A 24,192-nucleotide genomic window follows, 5' to 3' on the forward strand; every position below is an offset into this window, starting at 1 on the left:
CCCCCCCCCCCCCCCCCCCCCCCCCCCCCCCCCCGGGGCGGGCCCCTCTCGTTGGGCCGTGGGTAGTTGACTGATCCTGTTGATGGGAATGACCGGCCTGGTACTACTCTGTCGATTTGGCTCTCCGTTTGTGCAAGACCTCCCACCGTTTCGTCTCTGAAGAACGCACGCCTCATGACTGCCAGACCTTGCGGTTGAGCCGAACGGCCCTTCCCAAGACTCCACCGCCGGTCCCGCCTGTCAGATACTGTCCTCTTCCTCCCACCCCCCCCCCCCCCCCCCCCCCCCGTTTCGGCCTACTCTGTAGTTTCCGAGAGAAGAACCCCTGTCCATGAATCGGCCCCATCTTTGCCTTCCATCCCTCGACTCGTTGGTGGGCGTTAGGTTCACGCCTCCTCGGAACCTCCCCCCCCCCCCCTTTTTTGGATCTTGGCCGTTGATGAGCCTCCTGTCCCTAGTTTCCACCTCGTTCTTGCCCCAATATTCAAGGTGCCTTTCTGTGAACTTTTGGGTCTAGAACGAAGGAGCCAAGCGGAATTTCTCGTTCGAGACAGGATCCTCAGTTCCGTTTCTCTCCCTTCCATTCCATGGGGCTGGCTCCACCAACGCAAACGGTGATGATAGTCAAGCCGAGAGTGTACATGCACCCCGTGCTGTTACTCCTCTGTCTGATCAGTCGAAACACGTTTTCGGACCAATCCCAGACTCCCCGCTCGGCCAACTGCTCGAGATCACCCCATCTATTTTCCCGTCCTCCCCTGCCCCTGGTTAGTGCTTGGCCGCTCTGAAGGGCGAGACGGGCTAGAGGTGTGGCTCGATGAAGCCGGGGGGCCGTCGGCGTCACCTCCGCTTCCATCACATCCTACTTTGCTCCCCGGTTTCCCACGGGAGGGGTCGAAGGGTCCTTGACAAATGGACTCGTCGGCCCTTATCCTCCTCCGAGCCGTGGTGGCGGCAAAGCCATGGTCAAGGGAGGAGGGCTCGGAAAGGTATAAAATGGGGGCTCGTTGACGAGGTTGAGACGAGTCCTTCTTCCTCCTTTCTCTCCCACTTTCTTCATCTCCCCAAAGACAACACACAAAAGAGCACGAGGCACACTCTCCTAGCCCAGACGAATCCTCCGTAGTGATACCCCATCCTCAGAGAACAACTACTTTGTCCTTGAGCCCTTCATCTGCGGCCACAAGTCTAACTTGGCCTCGACACACACACACACACACACACCCACACACACACACCTACACACCTCCTAACAAAGCACACTATATTTGTTTGCCCCTGCCTTTCAATCTTCACAAGCCTACCTCACCATGTCATCCACCTATGCCCCGCAGTATTACGCCACTGGCGCCCTCCCCATCCCACCCAGCAAGCCGCAGTACCAATACCCGGGCAGCCATCAGCCGTACTACCCGTACGGCGATGACGGCGCCTACGCGGTCTCGCCGCCCGAGGACGTCGACGACCTGGACGCCTCGGCCAGCTCGACGTCGGGCTACGGCAACAGCTACTCGGTGGGCACCGTGACGACGACGACGACGGGCAGCAACAGCGGCGGCGGTGGCGGCCGGGGCGAGTACGACCGCGCGAGCAGCAGCGCGGGCTCCGCTAGCGGCATCGACCTCAACGAGTTCATGCAGGAGCGGTTCGCGGCGACATTTGACCCGCTCGCGCTCGACAAGTGTACCGCCAAGCAGGCGCAGACGTGAGTGTTCCCTCATTCCTTTCTTTCCCCCCCCCCCCTTTCCTTTTCTCTCTCTCTCCCTGTTCTTTCCTTTTTCTTCCCCTGGGAAAAGGGGGGAAATTGGGAGAGGGGATCTTGAGGATCGAGCGACGAGCGGCGAGCAGAGGGAAAACAGAGCGGGAAAAAAACTACTTGTTGTCTTCTCAACTCGCAACTCGCAGCTCGGGAAAGATCTTGCTGCTCTCTTGCGAGAGAAAGGGAAAAAAAAAAAAAAAAAGAGAGAGAGAGAGAGAGAGAGAGAGAGAAGAGGGAGAGAGAATCACTGGAGAAATGTCACGTTAAATCCGCCTTACTGACGCTCGCGAAACCACCCAGATCCGGCCACCTGAACGCCAAGCATCGCGAGCTGCTCGAGCTCCAGGCAAAGGCGCAGGCGCGCCTGGCCAAGACGCGCGCGCGGTTCGCCAAGGGGCTCGAGGATGCGCGCGAGGTGCGCAACGACCTCGAGTGGACGCAGAAGAAGGTCACGTAAGTAGCAAACCCAGACCTTCCCTCCCCTCTCCTCTAGCGAGACTGCCGGCGGCCGATTTGGGTGGCTTCGGATCGCGCGGCAGCTCTTCTTGGGAGAAAACAAAAAAAAAGGAAAAAGTTAAAGGGAGAAGAAATCCTAACGAACTGCAAAAATCACCAGATCTCTCAAGGCCACGGCGTCAAGAAAGCACTCCAAGGAGTACGCAAAGGCGCGGGAGCGGTACCCGTCCCCGGACATGTACTAACTCGGCGACGGCGCGGAGCCGCCCGCTTACTGGTCGTTTGTTTGTTTGTTTTTGTTTTCCCGTTTCCGGCGTTCTGGAGTCTTTTCTTGTTGTTTCTTACCTCCGCAGTTTTCCCATAAAAAAAGGGAGAAGAATGTTTGAGCCGCATCTGCAGGCTTTCTCGCGTTCGGTTGCGCGGGTGGTGGAGGCGTGGGCGGAGAGCGAGTCCGGGAGGGGGAAAAGGGGGGAAAAGGGGGGGGGATGGGGTGTGATGAATAGCCTCGCGGGAGAGGCGACGTTCTCCCACGCACAAGGCTGCCAGCTCAACTGAGCTCAGCCGCGTCACAGATCACGCCGCAGCCCAGTCCCCGCCTGCTCCACCGTTTCCCGTTTTTTTTTTCTTTCACGAAACGGCAGCTGGTGGTGGTGGTGGTCGCGGGGGGGGGGGGGGCGTGTGGTTTTGTGTGGGCGGCAGCCGCTTCCTTGAGAATCTCACACCCCCCTCCCTCCCTTCCCCATCCCCTCCTCTTTTTAGTTCCCGTATTCTTTCTGACGCACCCACCACGCATACAACACTACGCACGAGCGGAGATCCCGCGGCGGCGCGATCCGCCGGCCCACCACCACGGGCATCCCTCGTGGGTCTGCGTGATCTGCGCGATCTTGAGCGGCTGTTTCACGCCGAGCTTACGACTTATGATTGGACGGAAACGGTTAACGGTTATTTCTATTTTCGGCAGGGAAACGGGGGAGATCCGTTTTCTTGCGTATTTGGGGCTTATGTTCTCTTTCTGGGCGGGAGAGGGTTGGTCAAAAGTACCGGTACAGGGCTCGCCATGTGTTCCCCCCTGGTTAGTTCTCCACTCACCCCTGGGGGCGGGTTCCCCGGTGGGCGGCTGGGCGCGGGACCCGGCTGGCTGTCTGGGGATGAATGAGAGAGGAGGGCGTTGTGGACCCCCCTTGGAGGGCGTTGGGGCTGCCCCGCCTGTGCCTTGCCTGAGAGCACAGGACCAGGCTCGAAGCGTGGGTGGTTGGCAGCCGGCGAGCCGGGCAGGTGAATGGGGTAAGATGGCCGGCTGATGCAAGGGGGGTGGAGGGCGTAGGTTTTTGTAACCGGGCGCCCGAGGGGTGTCCGTACTGCTGTTTCTGCGCTGAGGTTGGCTGGGTAAAGGGGGGGGGTGGCTTGTAAGAAGTGGACCGGATCGTTCTTTTTCATGTTGCTCAGGCGGATCTCACGTGTCTCCGTGACGGGCGTCTACTATGTAGTCTCTGTAGTCTCTGCGTTTTCCGTAGGAGGTAGAAAACGGTAGATCATTGCTCCCGTTTCTCTGACCGTGAATGTTTTTGCCCGAGCTGATTCGAGACCAGCAACTATAAGACCCCTCGTCCAATGCCATAACAATGACCCCAAGCGACTTGTGGCACTGTGTCCGTCCCCTCTCGTCCGACCCGCAGCTGTCAAGGCGGTCAGGCGGCCTGGTGTTTCCAGGAGAGCCACTGGGAGGCCGGAGAGCTGTCGTGCGTTGACGGCCCCTAAGCCGTCACGTGATGCCCCTTTTCCCATGGTCCCTTTGTCCTTTGGTCCTTTGGTTCTCCCTTCCGCCTCCCTCTCCTGCCTGAATGTGGATCCCAACTCTCGCCATCCACACTAGCTCAGCCTCCCCGGTTCAATCTGTGTTCGGCCAGTTCCTGCCCGGCACCCACACCCTCCCGCGGCTGCTGCTGCTGCTGCTCGTCCTTCCCCGTTCCTACCTCCTTCTCCCTCCCCCGAGACCGCGAAAGCCAGGTCCCGACGGGCTCTAGCCCCTTGAACTTTTCCATGCCCTCCCAGGGGTTCTCGTTGAAGCTGGGGTCGTAGTAGTCGACGTACCAGAGAGGGTTCAGCGGGCCGCCGCGCCCTCCTCTCCCGCCTCCTCCACGGGCGCCACCTCTGCCGCCACCGCCCCACCCGCGCGAGGGGTTACTGGGGTTGGGCCAGGCGCCGGCTGCTTGAGAGCCGGCTGTCAGGGCTGGGGAGGCGGTCCCCGGGGGCGTCGGGGGCCCGTCGGGATCGAGGTCGTCGGCGCCGTCGCCGTCGTCGTCCTTAGAAAAGTTGTCATGATCATCGTCATTGTACGTGATCTCGTCTCTGGTTGCTGGCCCTACCGGGGCTGCCTTGGCCTGGCCCGTGTGCGCGGCAGGAGCGGGCTCGCCAGTTGCGATGACGGCCTCGTCAAGCCGAGGATTGAAGCGGCGCTTCTTGGACGGGCGCGCGCCATCGCCGCCGCCGAAGCTGGTGAAGCCCATGGTGGCGGCCATCGTGGCGGCCTCCTCTGCGACTTCATAGTCGTTGGGGCTGGTGTCGTCAAAGTCGTCCTCGGCGAGGTCGATCTCATCTGGATTTGATCGAGCCATCTTGTGATTCGTGCATGCGATGCGGCTGATCGAGATGATCTCAGATGCTGATGATCTGAAGGTGAAAAAATGTGGATGGGAATAAGCGGGAAAATAAAATCGAACTCTCACAACTTGGAGTGAATCAGTCAATGAGAGTGGAAGGAACGACACCCAAAATTTGCGGGAATGTGATTTCCTTTGTGTTTCGGGTTTGCGCCGTCCGTTTACGGTGATATTGCTCTCTCCCGGGTGGGCGAGGGCTTTTGCAACCTGTGGCGAGGCGCCAAAACCAAAGGTCCCGCGGCCCTCAAGAATGTCCAAGCATTCCTCGAGCTCTAGAAAGTGAGCTCAGTACGTTTGGATGCCGTTCTCAGCCTTGTGGGGCCAGTAGTTATGCTTCTCGTGAGCCGCAGCTCAATGGGCAGTGTAACAACAGTCAGGTATTTAATCCGTACGGAGTAATCTGTGCCTCTGTACACAGTATCGATTGATGTCAAAGTGCGGTCACAAGTACCCGAGAATCCCTGGGCTCTGAAAGCGGATGGGCTGCTGCTGTCTGGGGTTGAGTGACTGTGATTGTCAAGAACTGATTTAGCAGTTAGCAGCTGTGTTACGTCAATCATGCTGAAGAATATCCATCAATGAGAACGAATATAGTTTGGAATCGGCAAGAAACGCAAGGCGATAGTACGCTCTTCTGCACTGTGTCCTGTCTCAGCCTGCGCACGTTCCAGACATCTATTAGCTTTTTCCGTCATTCAAGTCCCTGTAGAAATTGCCCCACCAACTCTTCCCCTTCTTTACAGTACATTACGTTTACAGAAGTGGGAAAGCCAGTTTCGACGATGTTTCAAAAGTGGTTATCGATGATCCCTGCTGGGAATCCTCGTACTTTTCCTCTAAATTTCCCGGCGGCCGATTACCTCCTCTAGCTACTTGAGCTTGCACCAAACTCTACCCAAATCGCAAGCTTAAGTATCAAGTGCATACTACTCTGTAGTAGTTACTGTGGTAGTAGCGAACAAACAGGGATAGGAAAGTACGGAGGACCTCCGTGCGCATCCCCCCCAACGCAAGGACCTTAAGGATATTTAAGAATCCGCGGGCGCTCTTAAGAGTCTGTCTTCCACCTTTTGATTGATGATCCTTTCCACCTCTTTGCAGTCACAAACCAAAACAAAATTGCTCCTTGTAGGCCATTCCAGGCATAATCGAGTTACCTCACTTAAGCCGGGTTATTTGGGTCAGGCCAGGACTGGGCGGTTGTTTGGTCAGTTCATCTACGAAGTAGTTATCTAATCGCTGAACTACTTCGTGCTCTGCCCTGAAACCCAGAGCAACACCAGCTCCGTAACCATCGACACCACCACCAACAACGACGATGACGACGGCGACGACAACGACAACGATGCGAACAATGGACACCGGGACAACCCCCCAAGCACATCCACCCATCACCATCCGCCTCCCCTCCAAATACGCCACGGGAGAAACATCGGCATCATCACCATCAGCAGCAGCAGCAGCAGCACCATCATCAACAGCAACCCCTTTCACCCCGCCGCCGCTCTCCTTTATGCAGCGCACCTGGACAGTCACCCACTCGACGCTCAGCATGTGGCGCGGCTCCCGCAACGTGCGCATCACCTACGGCGCCCTCCCGCCGCGGGACGGGAGGGAGCGGCTCTCGGACACGGTCGAGCACGAGACCGTCCCGTGGTGGGGGGGTGGCGGCAGCAACAACAACAAGGGGGCGGTGCTCCGGCGCATCTCCGGGACCGACACTGCCTCGTCGCGCGGCGGGGGCGAGACGGGCGCCTGGGACTGGCGCGGCCGCGGGTGGCTGGCCCTCGTCGGCGGCAGCCGCTGGGAGGTGCTCGGGTGGGGGCAGCGCGAGTGCCCCGGCGAGCCGGGCCGCCCGGTCCGGTGGATGGTGACGTGGTTCGCGCCCACCCTGTTCACGGCCGAGGGGCTGGACCTCTACAGCGATCGGGCCGACGGCGGGAACGAGGAGCTGGCGCGGGACGTCTTGGCCGAGCTGGCGAGGGTGTGCCGGGGGAAGGAAAGGCTGCGCAAGCTCGTGGAGCAGGATATGAGAGAGGTGGCGATCTCTTTGCCTTGGAAGGAGGCGTGAGTCGGCGTTTGCTGGCGGGCCGTTTTCAGGCGCGTGGTTGCTGCACCAAGGCGGGATACCTGACTTTTCGATGAACCGAAGAGAGGGGGGGGGGGGGGGGGGGGGGGGGGGGAGTTAGGGGGGTTTGTACTTTCGTTTCAGCTGAGCTCGCTCCTGTGCCAGCCTATCTCCCTGCTATAGTCTTCTTTTTTGTGTGACCGGCGTGCTCGGTCGCCGTCTCCGCGACGCGGTCGCTCACGCCCGTCATCTTCTTCCGGCCGCCGACGCCGCTCCCTACTTCCATCTCGGCGTCTGTCCTGGTAATCTTGGTGGGGGTCCTTTCGTCTGTCAGACCCGTCTCTCTCATTTCGGCTAGTTCTCTCGCGTTCGCCGCTGCGATATCGATCCCGTTCCCCACGCCCATCGTCGCGATGCCGATGTGACCGCTCCCGCCTGGCGGAATCGCTTTCCCCGTCTGGACTGTCACGTCTTCGCTCTCTACTCCTTCTCCTTCTCCTCGTCTTCTCGTCGTATCTCTCCTCCTTACCCTCCTCCTCCTCCTCACCCTCATCCTCCCTTTTCCTCCTCTTCCTTTCCCGCCTCCTTTCCTCCCTCTCCAACGCCCTTAACTCGCGCTCTCGCTCCTCCGCTTCTCTCCTCCGTTCCTTCTCCAGCTCCCTCACCATTTTTGCCCCCTGCTTCATAATGGCAAGCGGATCGCTCGCGTCCAGCCTCGCCGCCGCTCTCTCTTTCCGCCGGGGATCCTCCTGCCCGAACACGTTCTTGCTCGGCGCCAGCGCGGCCGAGGATACCCCCGCCCGGGAAGCATACCACGGCCCGCCGTCCGTCAGGCCCTGGCCATCCCTGCCCGCTGCGTTGACAAAGCGCATCTGGTACTGGTCCTTGTCCTCGCGCTCCCTGTGCGCCGCTTCGTCGTCCTTTCCACCGCGGGGGGGGGACGGTTCCGGTGGCGCGAAGAGTGTAAGGTGGCCTTTGCTGTCGATTAGCGAGGCGGGGGCGGCGAGCTCGCGGGCTGTGCGGTCCCCGACGGCGGCCCGCTCGCGTGCGATGCGCATCTCGAAGTCGGTGTCGTCCTCGCCGCGGCGCCTGCGCTTGCGCCCGGACGTAAGGGCGCTATAGTCGTCGCGGAGTCGGTCTCGCTCTCCGTCTCGGATCTGGGACGGGGGGCCTGGTTCTGCATCCTCGAGCGGAGGCGGGATCTCGCCGCGCAGGATGGCTAGCCGGCGTGCCGCATCAATCTCCTGCATTCGCCGCTCTTGGGCTTCTTCTCGGGCCTGCGCTTCGGCTTCGTCGCGCCGCACGCGGGCGATGTTCGCGGGGCTGTAGACGTTCCATGACTTTTTGCCAAGGAGGTGTCTGGCATCATGTCAGATTTGGAACCTAAAAGTAAAAAGGGGGAAGAGAAAAGGCAAAAAAAAGAAAAGAAAAAAAATAAAGAAAAAGGCGATGCTTACAAAGGCATGATGAATGAGTTGCGGTGTTTGGGTAACTGATGGGCTTGATATCTGGAACGGAGGATGCAGCGACAGATTTCCTGTGTATTAATAGTGGATGCACCTTGATGGTTCAATCAGCCGCCTCTAGCAGGTAGCTACCAGCAGCAGGTCGCCTAGCGGGGCTCAGTACCCCACATTCCCCCCCCAAGTCAGTAATGGGATGGCAAGGGGCAAGCTGCAATTCCTTACACAATACACTAAAATCTGGTTCCGCTCCTACCGGAGCATATCAGCAGCGACATATTTCTGTTCGCGGCCCAACACCCCCCGGTCGTGGCGAAGTGAAACGCCGTCTGTCCCAACACCCGAGAGCTGCGACCAAGCCATTCGTCCCAGAAACATATCTCTTTTTTATCGACCTCCTACTTTGTAGGCTTCTTCACTCTTCACACCAGCGGCACGAATTGATCAGGGCCTGGAAATTGCTGGCTCATCACAGCCGGAACCCCGCCCTCCCAAAGGCCGCGCCCCCCACGAAACCGCTTCATCTCTCGATCTTGATCTCGACCAGGACGCCCCACCATCCCAGCAACCGCCTAATTGCTTCGAGTGATTCTAAGCTGCCACGCGTCCGGCCCGACCACGACCCCCTCCTCTCCTGATATCCTCTGTTCTTTTGTTCGTTCCAACAACTCCCCGACAAACCGTTATCCATGGATCTGCGCAACAACCTCTTCAGCAAACCCGCTCCCCGCGGAGGAGCTCCAGGTCTTCCTGGACGCCAAATACAGCGACCTCCAGGAGATACTGCAGGATATGCGCCCGTTCCAAGCGGCTACGATCCTTACGGTGGACGCTCACCCGCTCCCGCACCCGCGCCCGCACGACCGCAAAACCCCCCTGGCGGGGGTGGTGGCTACGGCGGCGGATATTCTCAGAGCCGAGGCCGACAGGTGCGGCTGAGGCTGGCAAAGGTCGAAGACAAGACGTTGCAGGCACAGTACATCTTTGGAAACATGTAAGCCGCCACGTCTCCCACCCGTATCGGTTTGCCGTGAGCCGTGAGCCGTGAACCGTGAACCGTCGCTGACCTGGCCAGCTGCGCTGTGTCACCCAATGACTTCCCTCCCAACCGCGACGGCACCGACCTCTACATACGCCTGACCGGTAACCAGCTCCGCGGCGACTATGTGGTCACGGCGCGCCCGACACCCGGCTTTCCCGACGGCTGCATCAGCCTGTCGGATCCCCAGCGGACGTGGTGCGGAGTCGGTATGATGGACGAGGTGGTCGGCGAGCTGTACGATCCCTTCAGCCAGGGCGGGCAGGTGTACATCGGCTCCCTCGACGTCGAGATCGGCTTCGCGTCGTCGAGGAAGATTGTGGACGCCCCCTACGACCAGGACGAGCTGGCTGCCATGTTCGTCAGGAACTTCCAGAACCAGATCTTCGCGCCCGGGCAGAGGCTGCTCCTCGACGTCCAGAATGTCCCCTTGGCCATCGTGGTCAAGACGGTGACCCTGATCGATTTCACCATGCAGCAGAGGCCAACCGACGAGCCTCCCACGCGCAGCGACCCGCAGGCCCGGGGTATCCTCACCAGCCATACCAGCATCGGCTTCTACAAGGACGCCAGGTCGCCCATCAAACTCAAGGGCTCCAACAAGCGGCCGGCCGCCAACGCCATCATCAGCCCCGACTTCAAGTTCGAGGACATGGGCATCGGCGGCCTCGACACCGAGTTCTCCACCATCTTCCGCCGCGCTTTTGCCTCGCGCATCTTCCCGCCGGGGCTCATCGACAAGCTCGGCATCATGCACGTCAAGGGCATGCTGCTGTACGGGCCCCCCGGCACGGGCAAGACGCTCATCGCCCGCCAGATCGGCAAGATGCTCAACGCCAGGGAGCCCAAGATCATCAACGGCCCCGAGGTGCTCAACAAGTACGTCGGCCAGAGCGAGGAGAACATCCGCAAGCTCTTTGCCGATGCCGAGAAGGAGTACAAGGAGAAGGGCGACGAGTCCGGGCTCCACATCATCATCTTCGACGAGCTGGATGCCGTCTGCAAGCAGCGGGGCTCGGGTGCCGGCGGCGGCACCGGCGTCGGCGACAGCGTCGTCAACCAGCTGCTGTCCAAGCTCGACGGCGTCGACCAGCTCAACAACATCCTCCTCATCGGCATGACCAACCGCAAGGACATGATCGACGACGCCCTGCTGCGCCCGGGCCGCCTGGAGGTCCAGATCGAAATCTCGCTGCCCGACGAGTTTGGGCGCTCCCAGATCCTCAAGATCCACACGGCCAAGATGAAGGAGAACAACGTGATGGGTGACGACGTCGACCTCGCCGAGCTGGCCGCCCTGACCAAGAACTTCTCGGGCGCCGAGCTGAGCGGCCTCGTCAAGTCGGCCACCTCCTTCGCCTTTGCGCGCAACATCAAGGTCGGCACCATGGCCACCGTCAGCGAGGACGTCGCCAACATGAAGGTCGTCCGCCAAGACTTCCTCAACGCCCTCGAGGAGGTCAAGCCCGCCTTCGGCGCCGACGGCGCCGAGCTCGAGGACGCGCTCCCGTACGGCATCATCCACTTCTCCCAGAGCATCCCCGCCATCCTCAACGACGGCATGCTCTACGTCGAGAACGTGCGCCAGCAGGAGAGGCTGCGGCACACCTCGGTGCTGCTACACGGCCCCCCGGCCAGCGGCAAGACCGCGCTGGCCGCCCACATTGCCATGAAGTCGGACTACCCCTTCATCAAGATCATCACTCCGGCATCCATGGTCGGCTTCCGGGACGAGGTGGCCAAGAAGGACCATCTCCACAAGATCTTTACCGACGCCTACAAGTCTCCTCTGAGCATGCTGATCATCGGTACGTTTCCTTTTTTTTTGTTTTTTTTTCCTCTTTCTTTTTGTTGTTTTATGCCTGGCCGATATCAACCTTGGCTAACCGAGAAATCCAGACAACATCGAGCGGCTCATCGAGTGGAACCCGGTCGGCCCGCGCCTCTCCAACAGCATCCTCCAAGCTCTCGTCACCCTCCTCCAGACGCCCCCGCCCAAGGGCCACCGCCTCCTCATCCTCGCCACCACCTCACAGCTGTCCGTCATGGAGCAGCTCGACATCACTACCGCGTTCGACCGCCAGATCCGCGTGCCCGCCGTCCAGGACACGCGCGAGCTGTCGGCCGTGCTGGCCGAGTCGGGCGCCTTCGAAGGGCCGGGAGACGTCAACCTGGTGCTGAACCGCCTCCGCGAGTACTCCAACTCGGACCGCGTCGGCGTCGGCATCAAGACCATCCTGACCACGGCCGAGACGGCCCGCCTGAGCGCCGAGCCCGCCGAGTGGTTTGCCGAGCAGATCGCCACGCAGATTGCGAGGTACAGTCCTTATACGGGGAGGGAGTAGAGCTCTTTTTTTTTTTTTGGAGATAGAAGCGGGTTTAGTCAAGAAGGGGTTTATTTATGGGAGCTTGGGTCGTCGAATAGGCATGACTATATACTGCTGGTTGTTCATCCCACCTGGGTTCTTCTTTGCGCTACAATGATGTGTCATTGCCGATGCCTGGTGCTTATGCTCCAACGTTCTTGACCGTATACAGTGGTATATATTCATATTTCGCCCATACTCTTTTAAAAAAAAAAAAAAAAAAAAAAAAAAAAAAAAAAAAAAAAACTGGAAGGACATCTGCAGTCTACTTCCTGCGCCACAACAGGAACCTCCAGCGAGAGCCCGGTTTGTCCAAGCGGGAGCGAACCGCAGTAATATCCAAGTATGATTTTCATACTCATGCGACGAGTGGAGGATGGAGGATCACGTAACACGTATACAAGCTCCACTACTCCATGACTGACAGTAAGCTTCTTTTACTTTATTTTTTTATTTCGTCTTTCCCTTCCTCTTTTTTTTTTTTTTTTTTTTTTTTGTTGTTGTTGTTGTCTTCACTTCCCCCAACCTTTGAATAAGCAGCACGCTGGAAGCGAGCATCTTGGGGTCATCCACGTTCAGTTTCTTTATTGACGACTAGGACCAAGCCTCGCTTCTGCACATGCCCGCAGGACCGAATCATCACATGCTCGCTGCGTCACTGCTTGGTAAGCGTCATGTCTATGCCGATCGCTGTCCGGCTGCCGTCTCGCGACTGGCCTACACTAGGCCTACACTAGAGAATTGAAAGCATCGCCCTCCAACCAGTCCAAACTACAGTGCTTTCTTGTTGATGACGCATGCTGATTTGCAGAACGGAAATGCGGAATAGTGTAGTGTAGCCTCGTGGGCGAAGGGGGAGAGAGGCTCTGGTGAGCCGAAGGCCGACGCTAGCTGCAGATCATCCACCGAGCTGGGCCATCACGCCCCGTGGACTTTGAGGCGAGACACCTGGTGAACTGCCGTATGGATACTAGTGCGTCTGTATGCGATGTATGTACGGAGTACGGATTAACTAGTGTAGTGTAGTGTACACGCGTGTTGGAGTAACCCGTCGATCACCACAACGACGACGCTGCCAGATCTGCCCCCCTTTCCTAAAGTGGTAAATGCCGCTAAGTCGTCGGCTTGGACACGTGGAAATGTGGGTGAAAAGATCGACAAGGCGACCTTACAGAGTACATACAAGTACACTTAGTGTACTCCGTACCCTCGACACGAACCCGAAAGCGGGAGTGGCGCTGCAGTCCGGTTCCTGGAATTGCAAGAGGGTCGTTATGACGAAATCGAGGTGCCAAGTTGCGATCTCTTACTTGTTCCTGGAATGCTCGGTTGCCCTTTTTGCACTACGAGCAAAAAGAACAGCTGACTGTGTAGTTATTATGTTAAGGGGTTGAAGGAGAGGGAAGGAGGAAGATCCGGGTCTCAGGTTGCGCAGTTGGGTTGTATTGGGCGCACAGGAACCAGGGTGGGGTGCCCCTGGTGCACGACGTCTAACGCTCGTGGTTCATTTGAGTTGCCGTGTTTTGGACGCTTTTGTGCATTTTGCGGTGTTTGAAGGGTGCCCCCACGAAGAAAAGGGAAGAAAGGGGGGGCATTGCCAACGCAAGAAGGACCGGGGAACCTTGATGGCCTGGGGCATCACACGCTCTCTCTCACTCCTTCTCTTTCGGAGACGCCACCAACCGAGAAAGGGAAATCATCGTAAGTCCAATTCATGTTTTGAAGCTCGGCGGGAAAAGTAACGAAGTACGGATTATAGGCGGCAATCTGCCAAGCCGACTCGTCGATCGCCATTCGGTGGATTTTTTGCTGAAGAGTCGGCAGTTTGATGGATCTGTCCAGGCCAGGCTCTGTTGCTGGCCGCAAACCCATGCGAACGTGGCAGGTACTCCGTATAGTATATCATAAATACATACTTAAGGTACGTAGACATATAAAATGGGAGAAAAGGGGCGCGGAACTTACTTCGTAGGTCGGATACCATCCCGCTTGTCAGCGACCTGGTTTTGGATGTGAGTGTAATCCGTACATACCTACCGTAGGTAGTGTAGGTATGGATTACGTGCATATGTGACTTGCTGTACGGATTATGCCTTACTCGATCGAAGGAGAACAATAGGCAGCAAATGACGATAGCGAGCGTTCACTACTGCGAGCATGAAACCCCCACGTGGGATAGAGCCTCCGTCATTGCGTCTTCACTGCCTTTCTGCACACTACATAGCGACATACCTGCAAACCTGCAGCCTACATGCATGTATCCATCTTCCGGCTCCTTGCGAGCCGTTGCTTTCCATTTTCAACCTCATATGTCCGCGGGGTGTGTGTGTGTGTGTATACTACACAGTACACCTCCTCCAGGATTCTGAATCCTAGCGTGGTACGTGGGCCCTGCGCCAAAAAAGCCACTAGCGGCAAGTACCGCGCTAGGATTCAGAATCCTGGAGTAGGTGTAGATACATACACATGTCGTGCGTTCATCCTACGCTACCTACATTGGCGTATTTCTAGTGTAGACTTGCAATGCACACATGTCAGCCTTGCTATGCCATTGTCGGGCAACGTAGAGTTTAGGCGAAAGAACAATATACTGTGGTATACGTAGTACCATTCCGTATATACCACTCACGCCATGCTTCATAATACGATGTACGGATCCGTACTCCGTACATCCTCTGTACGTACTTACCTCGTATATACAGTGTATACTACTGCTTACATACACCACGCGCTGATCAGAAATTAACACCAGAGGAACGGGTGGCGTGGGGTTCGCTCGATGCTGGACCACGCCGGCTCCCCAGGTGGTCGGGTCTCGAGCCAGCCATGCCCGAAATGTTGGTTGTCTCCACCGCACTAGAAGCCAGGTTCCAGCACGGAGGGACCTTCCAAGCACCGCCATGGGATGCCACCGTCGGCTCCAGAATGTCGGCATCGACGTTGAGTAGGCGGCTCATGGCTAAGGCAACCTCGTACCTCTCTAGCGACGCTGTCCAAGAATGCCACCTCCATAACAACGGCGACACTACACTACCAGTAGTGTAGGTACTTCATATACAATCCGTACCAGTTGATCCATACATCGTACTCTACGGATTAGTACTTTAGTTACAGGTGAAGTGGCACTGTCCGCCTGCTTGGCACTCCTTCGAGTCCTTCGGACCCGGTCAACTGGGAAATGAAGAGAGAAGCCAAGCGAGACCGGAAGTTGTTCCGGGAAAGCCACTAACCAGGAGCAGGGCTCCACCGCGCAGTAAAAGACCCACTCGAGGCCCAGGCCGCTGAAGAATAATCCGTACACTACACTAGTTAGTGCCGCAGGACTCTAATTACGGCAGTCGCTGGTTTCCGACTTGACGAGACCCGAGCGCGTGGACAGAGATTGACGAAGTCGACGGGTCATGCGGGCTTACCGGTAGTAGTATAGGGAACCAGTACGGAGTACGGAGTTAGTGGATGGCGAAATGGTAACAAGCAAAAAAGTTCATGCATGAGCTTTACACTGATCAGATGCTTATGAGCATCATTTGTCCGCTTGGCAGTGGCAATTATGCCTGTGCACTAGATCAAGTATTCCGTACACAGTAGCGCATCGTGAAGATATCAAGCCCCATTTGGGCATGCGAATGTGGACAGACCTGACGTGGTCCCCCAGTGCAAAACTGTAGCATTGCGTATCCATTACCAGGCACCCAAGGGTAATTGCACTTCTTCGAGGTTGCTCAAACTGCACGTACCGTACTTTTCGCGTAATTCCGAGTAACAAAGCCGACACCGTAGTGTACATACTCACCTTATAACAATATGACACTACGGAGTATTACCAGGTAAGTACTCCGTAGCCACGAGTCAAGATCTTTGATCCTTTGATTGCAGATTTACGCGTTCAATCCATGCGCCGCCAAGAAATCTCATCACGCCTTGTTACTCCAGTAGGATAATGCGGTACGGCTAAGCTACGCTAGCACTGCTCTGCGTGCAGAACATTCATCACACGTGCATTGCAGTTTTGGCCCTGTTCAGCAGCACACTACCCTAGACAGTGGCCGCTATCACCTGATCTGATCCGTTGGCCGGCTGTGCTGTAGTGTAGTTTTAGTAAGGATTACACTATGCGAGTCCTGATGCAAGACATTTTGTTCGCTTGCTCGCTAGCCAAGGACTTCGAGGGTACACAAGGACTCGGTTCGTCTGATCTCGCTCGCCTGCGATCTGGCATGAGTGGATTCTGCGGTGCCTGGCTCGCGGCCCCTTGGTGTAATTCCGCGGTGGAGGACAGTGTATGGATTACACTAGTGTATGTACCCCACTCTCCGAATCCCTGCAACTGTATTGGCAGGGGTAGCTGCCTGTTCCGTGCGCTAAGTGGGGTGGGAGCAGAAACAGCAAGAGAGCCCTCTGCTTGCCAGCTTCCCCACCCGTCGATCAAATGGCCGCTCTCCCGTCTCGAGAGCTGCACTCGACCGCTCCGTTCTCAGATTCGACTCTGCAACTCTGCACTAGCAAACCCGGTGTCTCGGTTCGCTCTGATGACCGGCGAACCACCAACAACACCATATCCCTGCTCTCCCTTTTTCCTTCCCTTTTATTTGCTTCTGGCGTGTTTGCGACCACTTTATGGCGCCGAACCGTTGTATGTGTGACTACTCATCCCGACCACTTCCGCTCCTCTTGCCCTCGTCTTCCCGGCCGTCTCCCCTCTCTGCTTTCCCGTGCCGGTCTGGGTAAACGCGATTCGAAAGACGACAGACCGCTGCACGCTCAAGCGCTCTCTTGTCTAGCTCTCTCTCTCAACCCCCAGCGCGGGACACTCTCATAGACAGCACTCATCATCCCCTACTTCCGTTATTGCAGTCGATGCTGGCGGCAATCTGCAAAGATAATCATCGCGCTGGGCTACCCCCGCCAAAAAAAAAAAAAAAAAAAAAAAAAAAACAAACCAAAAAAAAATCCTTAACGGAAGTACTTTTTGCCACTGAATACATCTTGAAACGAGAGACAATGGCACCAATGCGCCGGTGTTGACGCTCATGTTTCCGATTCCCAGACCCCTTCGCCCACGGCAGCAGGTGTAGCAGGAGCAGGAGGAACGCGTGAGAGTAGTCAGCTCCCTGGGACGTGCGACACAGGTCGGAATTCGCGCGATGGGCGCTGAGCTATTTGTGTCATCGACCGGCGCGACTCCGCCGGCACCGCAGCCGCTCGAGTCGATGCCGTCATCGCCAACAGAGGGAGTTTCTTTTTGGGGTCTAGCAGCAGCAGCACCACCACCACCACCACCATCACCACCAGAGCGGGTCCTAGTCAAACGACCACCGAGACCTGGCAACGGGCTCAAGCGAGCAAAGACTGCTGGGGGGCACAGTACAGCAGGCCCCGGGCGGGCAAAGACGACGAACCCGTGGGCATCGACTGGCTCGCAAGCGAAGCCACTCTTGCCTCTGACCGAGCGCGCGTCGCACGAGGAGATCATTGGCGCGCGGCGCGCGAGGAAGGGGAGCCAGGATGAGGACAAGTGGGATATCACACCGGACGGTGGCTCGGCCGGCCGCGAAGGCAGGCAGTTTGCCGTCGCGAACGTTGGAAATAATGGCCGCATATACCTGAGGTAGGGCAAGCATGTGCTTGCGGCAGCTGCAAACCGCCTCCCCCTCCCCAGCGCACATCTGGTTTCTCGGCCGAAGCGGCGCTGACGTCTCTCTCCAGGCCGACTGTGCGCCCCGCGCACCAGCGGTACCCTCAGCCACCTTTTGTCTTCCCAATGACGCCGCCCAGCACCGCCGGACTGGAGGCCATAGCTCCGGAACAACGCCTGGACCTTGACGCCCCCTCCCCCTTGCCCCTCCGCGATTGGACTCCATCCCATCCCCCATCGTCATCCCCGAGCATCACATCTGGAAACCCCGGCGAGAAGCAGGTCAGGATCCGTCAAAGGCACCGCCGTGCCATGTCCGATTCCACAATCCCAGACACGAGCGTCGCACGAGAATCCGAGTCGGGGGGGTTCAAGGTCGTCATCACACAGCCGGGCGACGAAGAGAGGCCGAGGACCGTCGATGAGACGATGGACTTGAGCCGACCCCCGGTACTGGAGGTGGCTATTCCCTCGTGGAGGATAGGCACGCCCAGGTTCAGCATACACGGGACGTCGTATATTCGAGGCTCCTCGTACGCCCCGACCGAGGAGGCCCGCTCAAGCAGCACATCCTTTCTCCGTCTCACCCCCCTCGACGGGACGTCGAGCAACTCCGCGAAGCCGAGCTTTCGCACGTCGGGGATGCCCACCCCTTTCCCCAGTCCCTCCTACCCTCCCAGCCACGGCTCCTCCGCTCGCACTCCCCCCACTCAGCTGCGAGCCAGCTATATGTCGCCCCGCCTAGTTATCGAGCCCTCCATGTTCGACTCCCTGACCTTCAAACCCACCTGCGATGACCGCACCATCGTCCGGTACTCGGCTTCCGGCTCCGTGACGGCAGCCACCCCTCCCCGCCTTGTCGCTGAGATCACCTCCCCCAGCTTTGTCGACTACGAACTGCTATCCGACTTCTTTCTCACGTACCGCTCCTTTCTCGAACCGTCCGACCTTCTCCGCATGCTCTTTGCACGACTTCGCTGGGCGTTGAGCAGGGTCGACGAGGTCGGCCAGGTGGTGAGGGTTCGCACCTTTGTCGCCCTGCGCCATTGGATCCTCAACTACTTCATCGACGACTTTTTCGTCGACTACGACCTCCGCGCCTCCTTCTGCACCCTATTGAACGAACTCGTCGGCGACGTCCTGCGAGATCCACAGACGCCCAAGGTACCGCTCAAGATTCTGGCCGAGCTCAAGAAGTGCTGGCGGAGAGTCTGCGCGCAGTTCTGGGACGGTCCAGAGTTTGACATCTCGTTGGGGCCCGAGGTTCGGGTTTCGCCCGGAGGAACGGCAGGCGTCCGCGATTCGCAGCGGTTGGATTCGACAGTCTGGTTGGAGAACAACACACAGCCTCCCCAGATGGACGATTTGATGTTCCCCGTCGGCCCACGCAGTCACGCGGGTGCCTATGGCGGCGTGGCAATCGCCGGGAATATCGACGCCGTCGTCGCCGGAGACCGCCCGGCCACACCGGAAAACCCGGCCGATAATGAGGACATGGAGAGGAACGGTGCCACCTCCCCAGCCAGCGTCACCAGCGTGGACGCGGTCTCGTGCTCCTTTCCGACCAAGAGCGCCCGAGCCGTGCGCCCGGGCGCTGCCTGCCCGACCGCACATCCGGTCAGGCCCGGCCCCTTGCACAATTCCGATCTCGTTGCTACCACCCCGCGCGCCCTCGTCGGCAAGCGCGCGCGGGAGCAGCAATCCCACAAGCGGAACGCCAGCCTTAGCGACTCATTGCGGGAAGATCCGACCACAATGGAGAGAGGGCTCTACAAGAATGCCGAGTTCCTCTTGGCACTCCCCTATGCCGGCAGCTTGGTGCGTGGCGAGTTTCTGCCGCCCTCCAAGTCCCTCGTCGAAGTCCATCCGCAAGGCCCCGATGGCAGGCAGACCACGATATTTCAACTGAACGCGGCCCAAATGCCCAAGGACGGCGCGGGTCCATCGGCCATGTCGGGACAGGGGATGAAGAAGCTTCTGGGCAGCGTGCGGCGGGTTTTGAGCACAAAGGGCCAGCATCTATCGCCAGCTCAGGGCACCTTCATCAACATTTCTCCGATCGGGCCCAGGGGTGCCACCACGAACAGGCTTCCCGGCACCCCGATTGTACCGCAGGCGTCCGGCCGCCAGAACCGCGGCCGTCCGCCGGTGCGGATCGACCTGCTCGGCGCCGAGGTTGCCGAGGACTTCAGGAAGGCGATCCGAGAAGATTCACAGGCTCGGTCGGAACAGTCGGAGCAGCCCGCCCCTCCTCCCCCCGAAGCGCATCCGCAGAACAGTACGGAGGATTCTTCGGGCCCCGGTCCGCACAGCTCCCCCATGCCCCCCCTCTCCAGCGACTTTGTGCTCACCCGGCCCACGAGCGACATGGGCATCACCGCTGGCAGCAAGTCCATCGTCATCGTCGACGACACCTCGCTACCTAGCAACTACCCTGCTATGGCTGGGGCCTTACCAGCAGCCACCCCGTCCGTGGAGGCGTTCTCCGAACCTTTCCACCCGAACTTGGCAGACCCGACACCCCCAAACACGCCGCCGGGCCGCCCGCCGGGAATGCCCGGAAACTCCTCGTGCGTCCTTGGCCAGCATATGCACCATCAACCACTGTCGGCCAGCGAGCTGCCTCCCTTCATCCCGGATATGGATACTCTGGGAGGCCATCCACGTCCCTCCCAAGACCAGAGCCGCCCTTCGTTCGATGGCTGGGACGAGGCGCTCAGGGCACGATCCGTCGATTGTGGGAAGGAAGATGTGGGGGTGCCATCGCGTCTGTCCTTCACCCCATATCGCTCGGAGAGACAGGGCCGCCGCGCATCTTTCACCAGCGCTAGTTTCCACCTCCCGACCGTTCGCAGCTTTGATGCCACCACCGTGTCGGGCCAGTCGACCGACGACTTCACTCCAGCCATGGCTCCCGAGCCCCTTCGGGTCCTTAGGAGGAGGCCTGGCGGTGACCTCCGCGCCGTCGCTCACGTCGGCGAGCTGGAACAATCCGCTGCTCTCAGAAGATCGCGGTCCGTCAACTCCCTGACAACTTACAGCGAGTCAATCCGCAGCTCCTACTTTCGCAGCGCGGATGCGGATTCGAGTGGTTATGTTGATGTGGTTGCGAGCGATTGCTCCCCCGGGCATGCCGGGACCTTCTCGCTCGGCGCCCTCGCCGAGAGGAATCCGAAACAGCAAAAGTTTTCCTTGTTCAGCACCCACTCGTCCAAACCGATCATGCGGCCATCGTTCGAGGCGGAAGCGCAGAAGCTCGCCATGATCCCCGACGACTTGGACGATGACGGCGGGGTCGAGTCTGCGCTGTTGAAGCTGGAGGGCAAGTTCCCGGCGAAGAAGCCCGGGCTCAAGCTCTCGATGGACCTGACGCCGCCGCCGGCAGAGATCGATGTCGCGCCCGAGTCGAACGTTGCTGGTGCCGGTGCCGAGGAGGATAACGCAACCCACGACGAGAGGCCAGAACATGGAGAGATCCGGGTTGCAGGCGAAGAGCACCCGTCATCCTCGTCCGCCTCATCACCCACTATGACTCACCAGAGCGGCCTCTTAAGTGCTGCCAACGCCGAGGGGCGCCATGGTATGCAGTCGTTCCTGTCGGACGACTCTCGGGCGTCGTATTCGTCCATACCGTTGCTGGATCGCGACCTTACCGACGACGGCCGCAGCGGGCGGACGGCAACTCGGGAGTGGACAGACCGATCCGTCCTTAAGGGCCCGGAAGATGACCCGGCGACGCCGGAAGACCGCAGCCCTCGCGACTCTCAGCATCCTTCCTATGAGTTTATCAAGAAGACGGACAGCTTGGACCTCGTCCAAGAGGGCGACACCGCGCCCACTGCCGAGCGGAAGCGGTGCAGTGTCGAGCATTCGTTCCTCGACGTTGATAGCGATAGCGAAAGCGTCATCTCGTCGGAGCTGTCCGGAGAGTCACTTATTCTCCAAGATGCCGGAGATGGCGGAGTCTCACCGAACGCCATGGGGGTTGCCATGTCCACGCTGCCAGCTCATCCTCTCGCCGAGGGCCCTCCCAGCGCTAGGACGCCGCCCTCTCCGCCGCCCACGCGGACGCAAGCTCCCCGCTCGTCCCCGGAAGATTCCCATGCCCCGACGCTCCATGACCGTCAGGTCTGGGAGAAGCCACTGCCGCCCACACCTGACGCTACGCCGACCGCCACCGCCCCGCCGGACCTGCAATCTCCGTTTTCGCCCAGAGATCCGACGGGCACCAGAGAGGCGCTCCGCAACGCCCCGACGCTCGACATGCCAGACCCTGTGGCAGAACCCCGTAGAGGGCCAGCGCATAACAAGTACACGGTCCATCTGCCCTTCATCCTCGCCTTCGACAGCGACGTCCTTGCGCAGCAGTTCACCCTTGTCGAGAAGGACGCGCTCAACGAGATCGACTGGAAGGAGCTGATCGACATGCGGTGGAAGAACGCCGAACAGAACGGCGTACACGTGCGCAGCTGGGTGTCCTTCCTGCGCGATACGGACGCCCGCGGCGTCGAGGTGGTGATTGCGCGCTTCAACCTCATGGTCAAGTGGGCCATCTCGGAGATTGTGCTGACGCAGGACGCCGAGGAGCGCGCGCGCTGCATCGTCAAGCTCATCCACATCGCGGCCCACTGCCGCCGGTACCGCAACTTTGCCACCATGAGCCAGATCACCATCGCGCTGACCAGCAACGAGGTCGCGCGCCTCGCCAAGACGTGGGCCATGGTCCCCGCGAGCGACCGGCGCACGCTGCACGAACTGGAGACGCTCATGTCGCCGACGAGGAACTTTTACAACATGCGCGCCGAGATGGAGGGCGGCGGGGCCTCCGTCGCCGAGATGGGCTGCATCCCCTTTGTGGGCATCTACACCCACGACTTGCTTTTCAACGCCCAGAAGCCGAGCGAGATTGCGAGCTCGCCGACCACGCCGCCGCTGGTCAACTTTGAGCGGTGCCGGACCGCTGCGGCCGTCGTCAAGACCTTACTGAGGCTGCTCGAGGCTAGTATGCTCTACAACTTCCAGCCGGTCGAGGGCATCACGGAGCGGTGCCTATGGATGGGCGCTCTGGGCGACGAGGAGATCCGGAGGCTGGGTGAGGCGTTGGAGTAATACTAATAAGGCTTCATCACTCTGAAAATACTTACGACGATGAGAAAAAGGGGCGAGGGGATGACGAAACAAGACAACTACCGGGAGTTCGAAAGGAAAGCCCCAGGATCGCGGCAATATACGGCGCGCACTGCCATAATCATCATCATCATCATCATCATTAACTCACCACCACCACCATCACCGTCACCAGCACCACCATCATCATCAATCGCCATCGATCTAGACGAACCGATTTGCTCACGCACAACATGCATATACCACCAACATCTTTCCCGCCGTGTTCCACAGTTTCCTTTATCTGCATCCTTCCGCGTTTCAATGTCAATGATACCAAGGGATGTCAAGGGATACCGAGTTCCAGGCCCTCGTTCCGATCCTTTTTCGACCAATACATCTCTATGCTCATCGTATTCTTTTTAATCCTAAATTGGCCTCATCCACCGACCAAGGGCGGGGCCTATCTTTTATCCTTTCAAATCTCATAACCTGTCTGTCCCTCTACGAGACAATTTCCTTTTGACTATGTCAGAGAGAGGTTTTGCCCTCGACTTGTTACTGTTTTTTTTTTTTTTTGGGTTATATGATATACTATTCGCGGTTCTGAAAGGCTTGGGAATCCGGTTCTTTCCGGAAATGGTGCAAAGGAGTTTTTCAGAGGTGGAATGCATTTGAGTCTGGTGGATATTTGGATGGGGGTAACTTCGTTTTTATTGACGTTTTTGGGGCTCTATCTCACCAGGTTAGAGGTGGGCTGCTGGGTTGGTCGTTGTGTGTGGTCTGCCTGATTTTTTATGGCGCGTTTTTGGAAGGAGAGGATGTTGTGTTGTTCCCCTTATCTCATTTTTCTGGCCTGGGGCGTCTGGGTCAGCGTGCTTGGAGATGAGGGAGGGGTGTGTCTTCTAGGAGATATGTGGGATACATGGATGTGTGTGAATGTGTGGGAGATACCTTGTGAATAGGAGGAAGAGGGTGAGCAGCTGTGAATAAAGGGAAGGTGTTCCTCTACAGCTATCTAAGAGAAGCGGGGTGGGGGATGCTGTGGGTAGCGATTGAAGATACTTCAAGTTCAGTCCCATTCCTTCCAATTCCCGGTGTTGTGATAATCTTGTGTGCACAACGTGTTGAGAAAGTCTCTGGGCAAGGGGGATGGGATTGGTGGTCATGATCAGCGGTTCTCTGTCGATAACCCTTCCGTTCTGCATTAAAACAGCTTCAGGAATATTCCGCGTCGTCTGGACTTCAGGTATGAAGCAACCACTGTTAGTGCACTGACGTAGGCATACGGCCTTCGGAATGTATTTTTGTAGATGTGTGTCGGACTCGCCGCGACCTGCAACTGCATTGGGCATCCAGGAAGGGCAGTATCATCTTGCCCGGATGGTTTCTTTTTATCTGAACTCTCTATTTGCCCAGAACAGTCTCAGACCGCAGATCTTCAGTCTTTGGCAAGCAATACGTAGCTTTTGCCCTAGGCTTCATTGACCAGAGTTATAAAAACTCTGTTTCCCACACTTGAGACTTTCCTCTCATATTCCACATGTGCAATATCTGGAAACACTTGAATCTTCTTTCGAAAATATTAAGCAACAAGTGCAAGTCCATCCCCTAACTAATTAGACCTTCTGTTTCTT

At 58.2% G+C, this 24,192-nt stretch overlaps 6 protein-coding genes across 6 annotated transcripts; 4 read left to right on the top strand and 2 right to left on the bottom strand.

Annotated features, from left to right (window-relative positions):
• Positions 1 to 1,310: 1,310 nt before the first annotated feature.
• Positions 1,311 to 2,460, top strand: P884DRAFT_279407 (uncharacterized protein; the record flags this gene model as incomplete). The annotated part of the gene is made up of 3 exons (XM_069443307.1): positions 1,311 to 1,705; positions 2,060 to 2,212; positions 2,376 to 2,460. The coding sequence occupies 3 exons, from the start codon at positions 1,311 to 1,313 to the stop codon at positions 2,458 to 2,460; spliced, it is 633 nt and encodes a 210-aa protein (XP_069295489.1).
• A 1,234-nt stretch (positions 2,461 to 3,694) lies between these two features.
• On the bottom strand, positions 3,695 to 5,210 carry P884DRAFT_262475 (uncharacterized protein). The gene has a single exon (XM_069441666.1). The coding sequence runs from the start codon at positions 4,831 to 4,833 to the stop codon at positions 4,093 to 4,095; it is 741 nt and encodes a 246-aa protein (XP_069295490.1). The 5' UTR covers positions 4,834 to 5,210; the 3' UTR covers positions 3,695 to 4,092.
• Positions 5,211 to 6,232: 1,022 nt separating this feature from the next.
• P884DRAFT_206678 (uncharacterized protein) lies at positions 6,233 to 6,949 on the top strand (the record flags this gene model as incomplete). The annotated part of the gene is made up of 1 exon (XM_069438735.1): positions 6,233 to 6,949. The coding sequence occupies one exon, from the start codon at positions 6,233 to 6,235 to the stop codon at positions 6,947 to 6,949; it is 717 nt and encodes a 238-aa protein (XP_069295491.1).
• A 163-nt stretch (positions 6,950 to 7,112) lies between these two features.
• On the bottom strand, positions 7,113 to 8,411 carry P884DRAFT_301701 (uncharacterized protein; the record flags this gene model as incomplete). The annotated part of the gene is made up of 3 exons (XM_069444878.1): positions 7,113 to 7,408; positions 7,476 to 8,305; positions 8,404 to 8,411. The coding sequence occupies 3 exons, from the start codon at positions 8,409 to 8,411 to the stop codon at positions 7,113 to 7,115; spliced, it is 1,134 nt and encodes a 377-aa protein (XP_069295492.1).
• Positions 8,412 to 9,098: 687 nt separating this feature from the next.
• On the top strand, positions 9,099 to 11,793 carry P884DRAFT_271585 (P-loop containing nucleoside triphosphate hydrolase protein; the record flags this gene model as incomplete). The annotated part of the gene is made up of 3 exons (XM_069442449.1): positions 9,099 to 9,403; positions 9,485 to 11,256; positions 11,348 to 11,793. 3 exons carry the CDS (start codon positions 9,099 to 9,101, stop codon positions 11,791 to 11,793), a joined length of 2,523 nt encoding a protein of 840 aa, XP_069295493.1.
• A 5,165-nt stretch (positions 11,794 to 16,958) lies between these two features.
• P884DRAFT_301703 (uncharacterized protein) lies at positions 16,959 to 22,558 on the top strand (the record flags this gene model as incomplete). The annotated part of the gene is made up of 2 exons (XM_069444879.1): positions 16,959 to 17,422; positions 17,521 to 22,558. The coding sequence occupies 2 exons, from the start codon at positions 16,959 to 16,961 to the stop codon at positions 22,556 to 22,558; spliced, it is 5,502 nt and encodes a 1,833-aa protein (XP_069295494.1).
• Positions 22,559 to 24,192: the final 1,634 nt, after the last annotated feature.

The sequence above is a fragment of the Thermothelomyces heterothallicus genome (assembly GCF_042370625.1).
Source record: "Thermothelomyces heterothallicus CBS 202.75 unplaced genomic scaffold P884_scaffold_21, whole genome shotgun sequence".
In the NCBI taxonomy this organism is placed as follows: Eukaryota; Fungi; Ascomycota; class Sordariomycetes; order Sordariales; family Chaetomiaceae; genus Thermothelomyces; species Thermothelomyces heterothallicus.

Excerpts from the sequence above, each read along its gene's own strand:
- P884DRAFT_262475 (XM_069441666.1), bottom strand. The coding sequence starts at position 4,833 with ATGGCTCGATCAAATCCAGATGAGATCGACCTCGCCGAGGACGACTTT.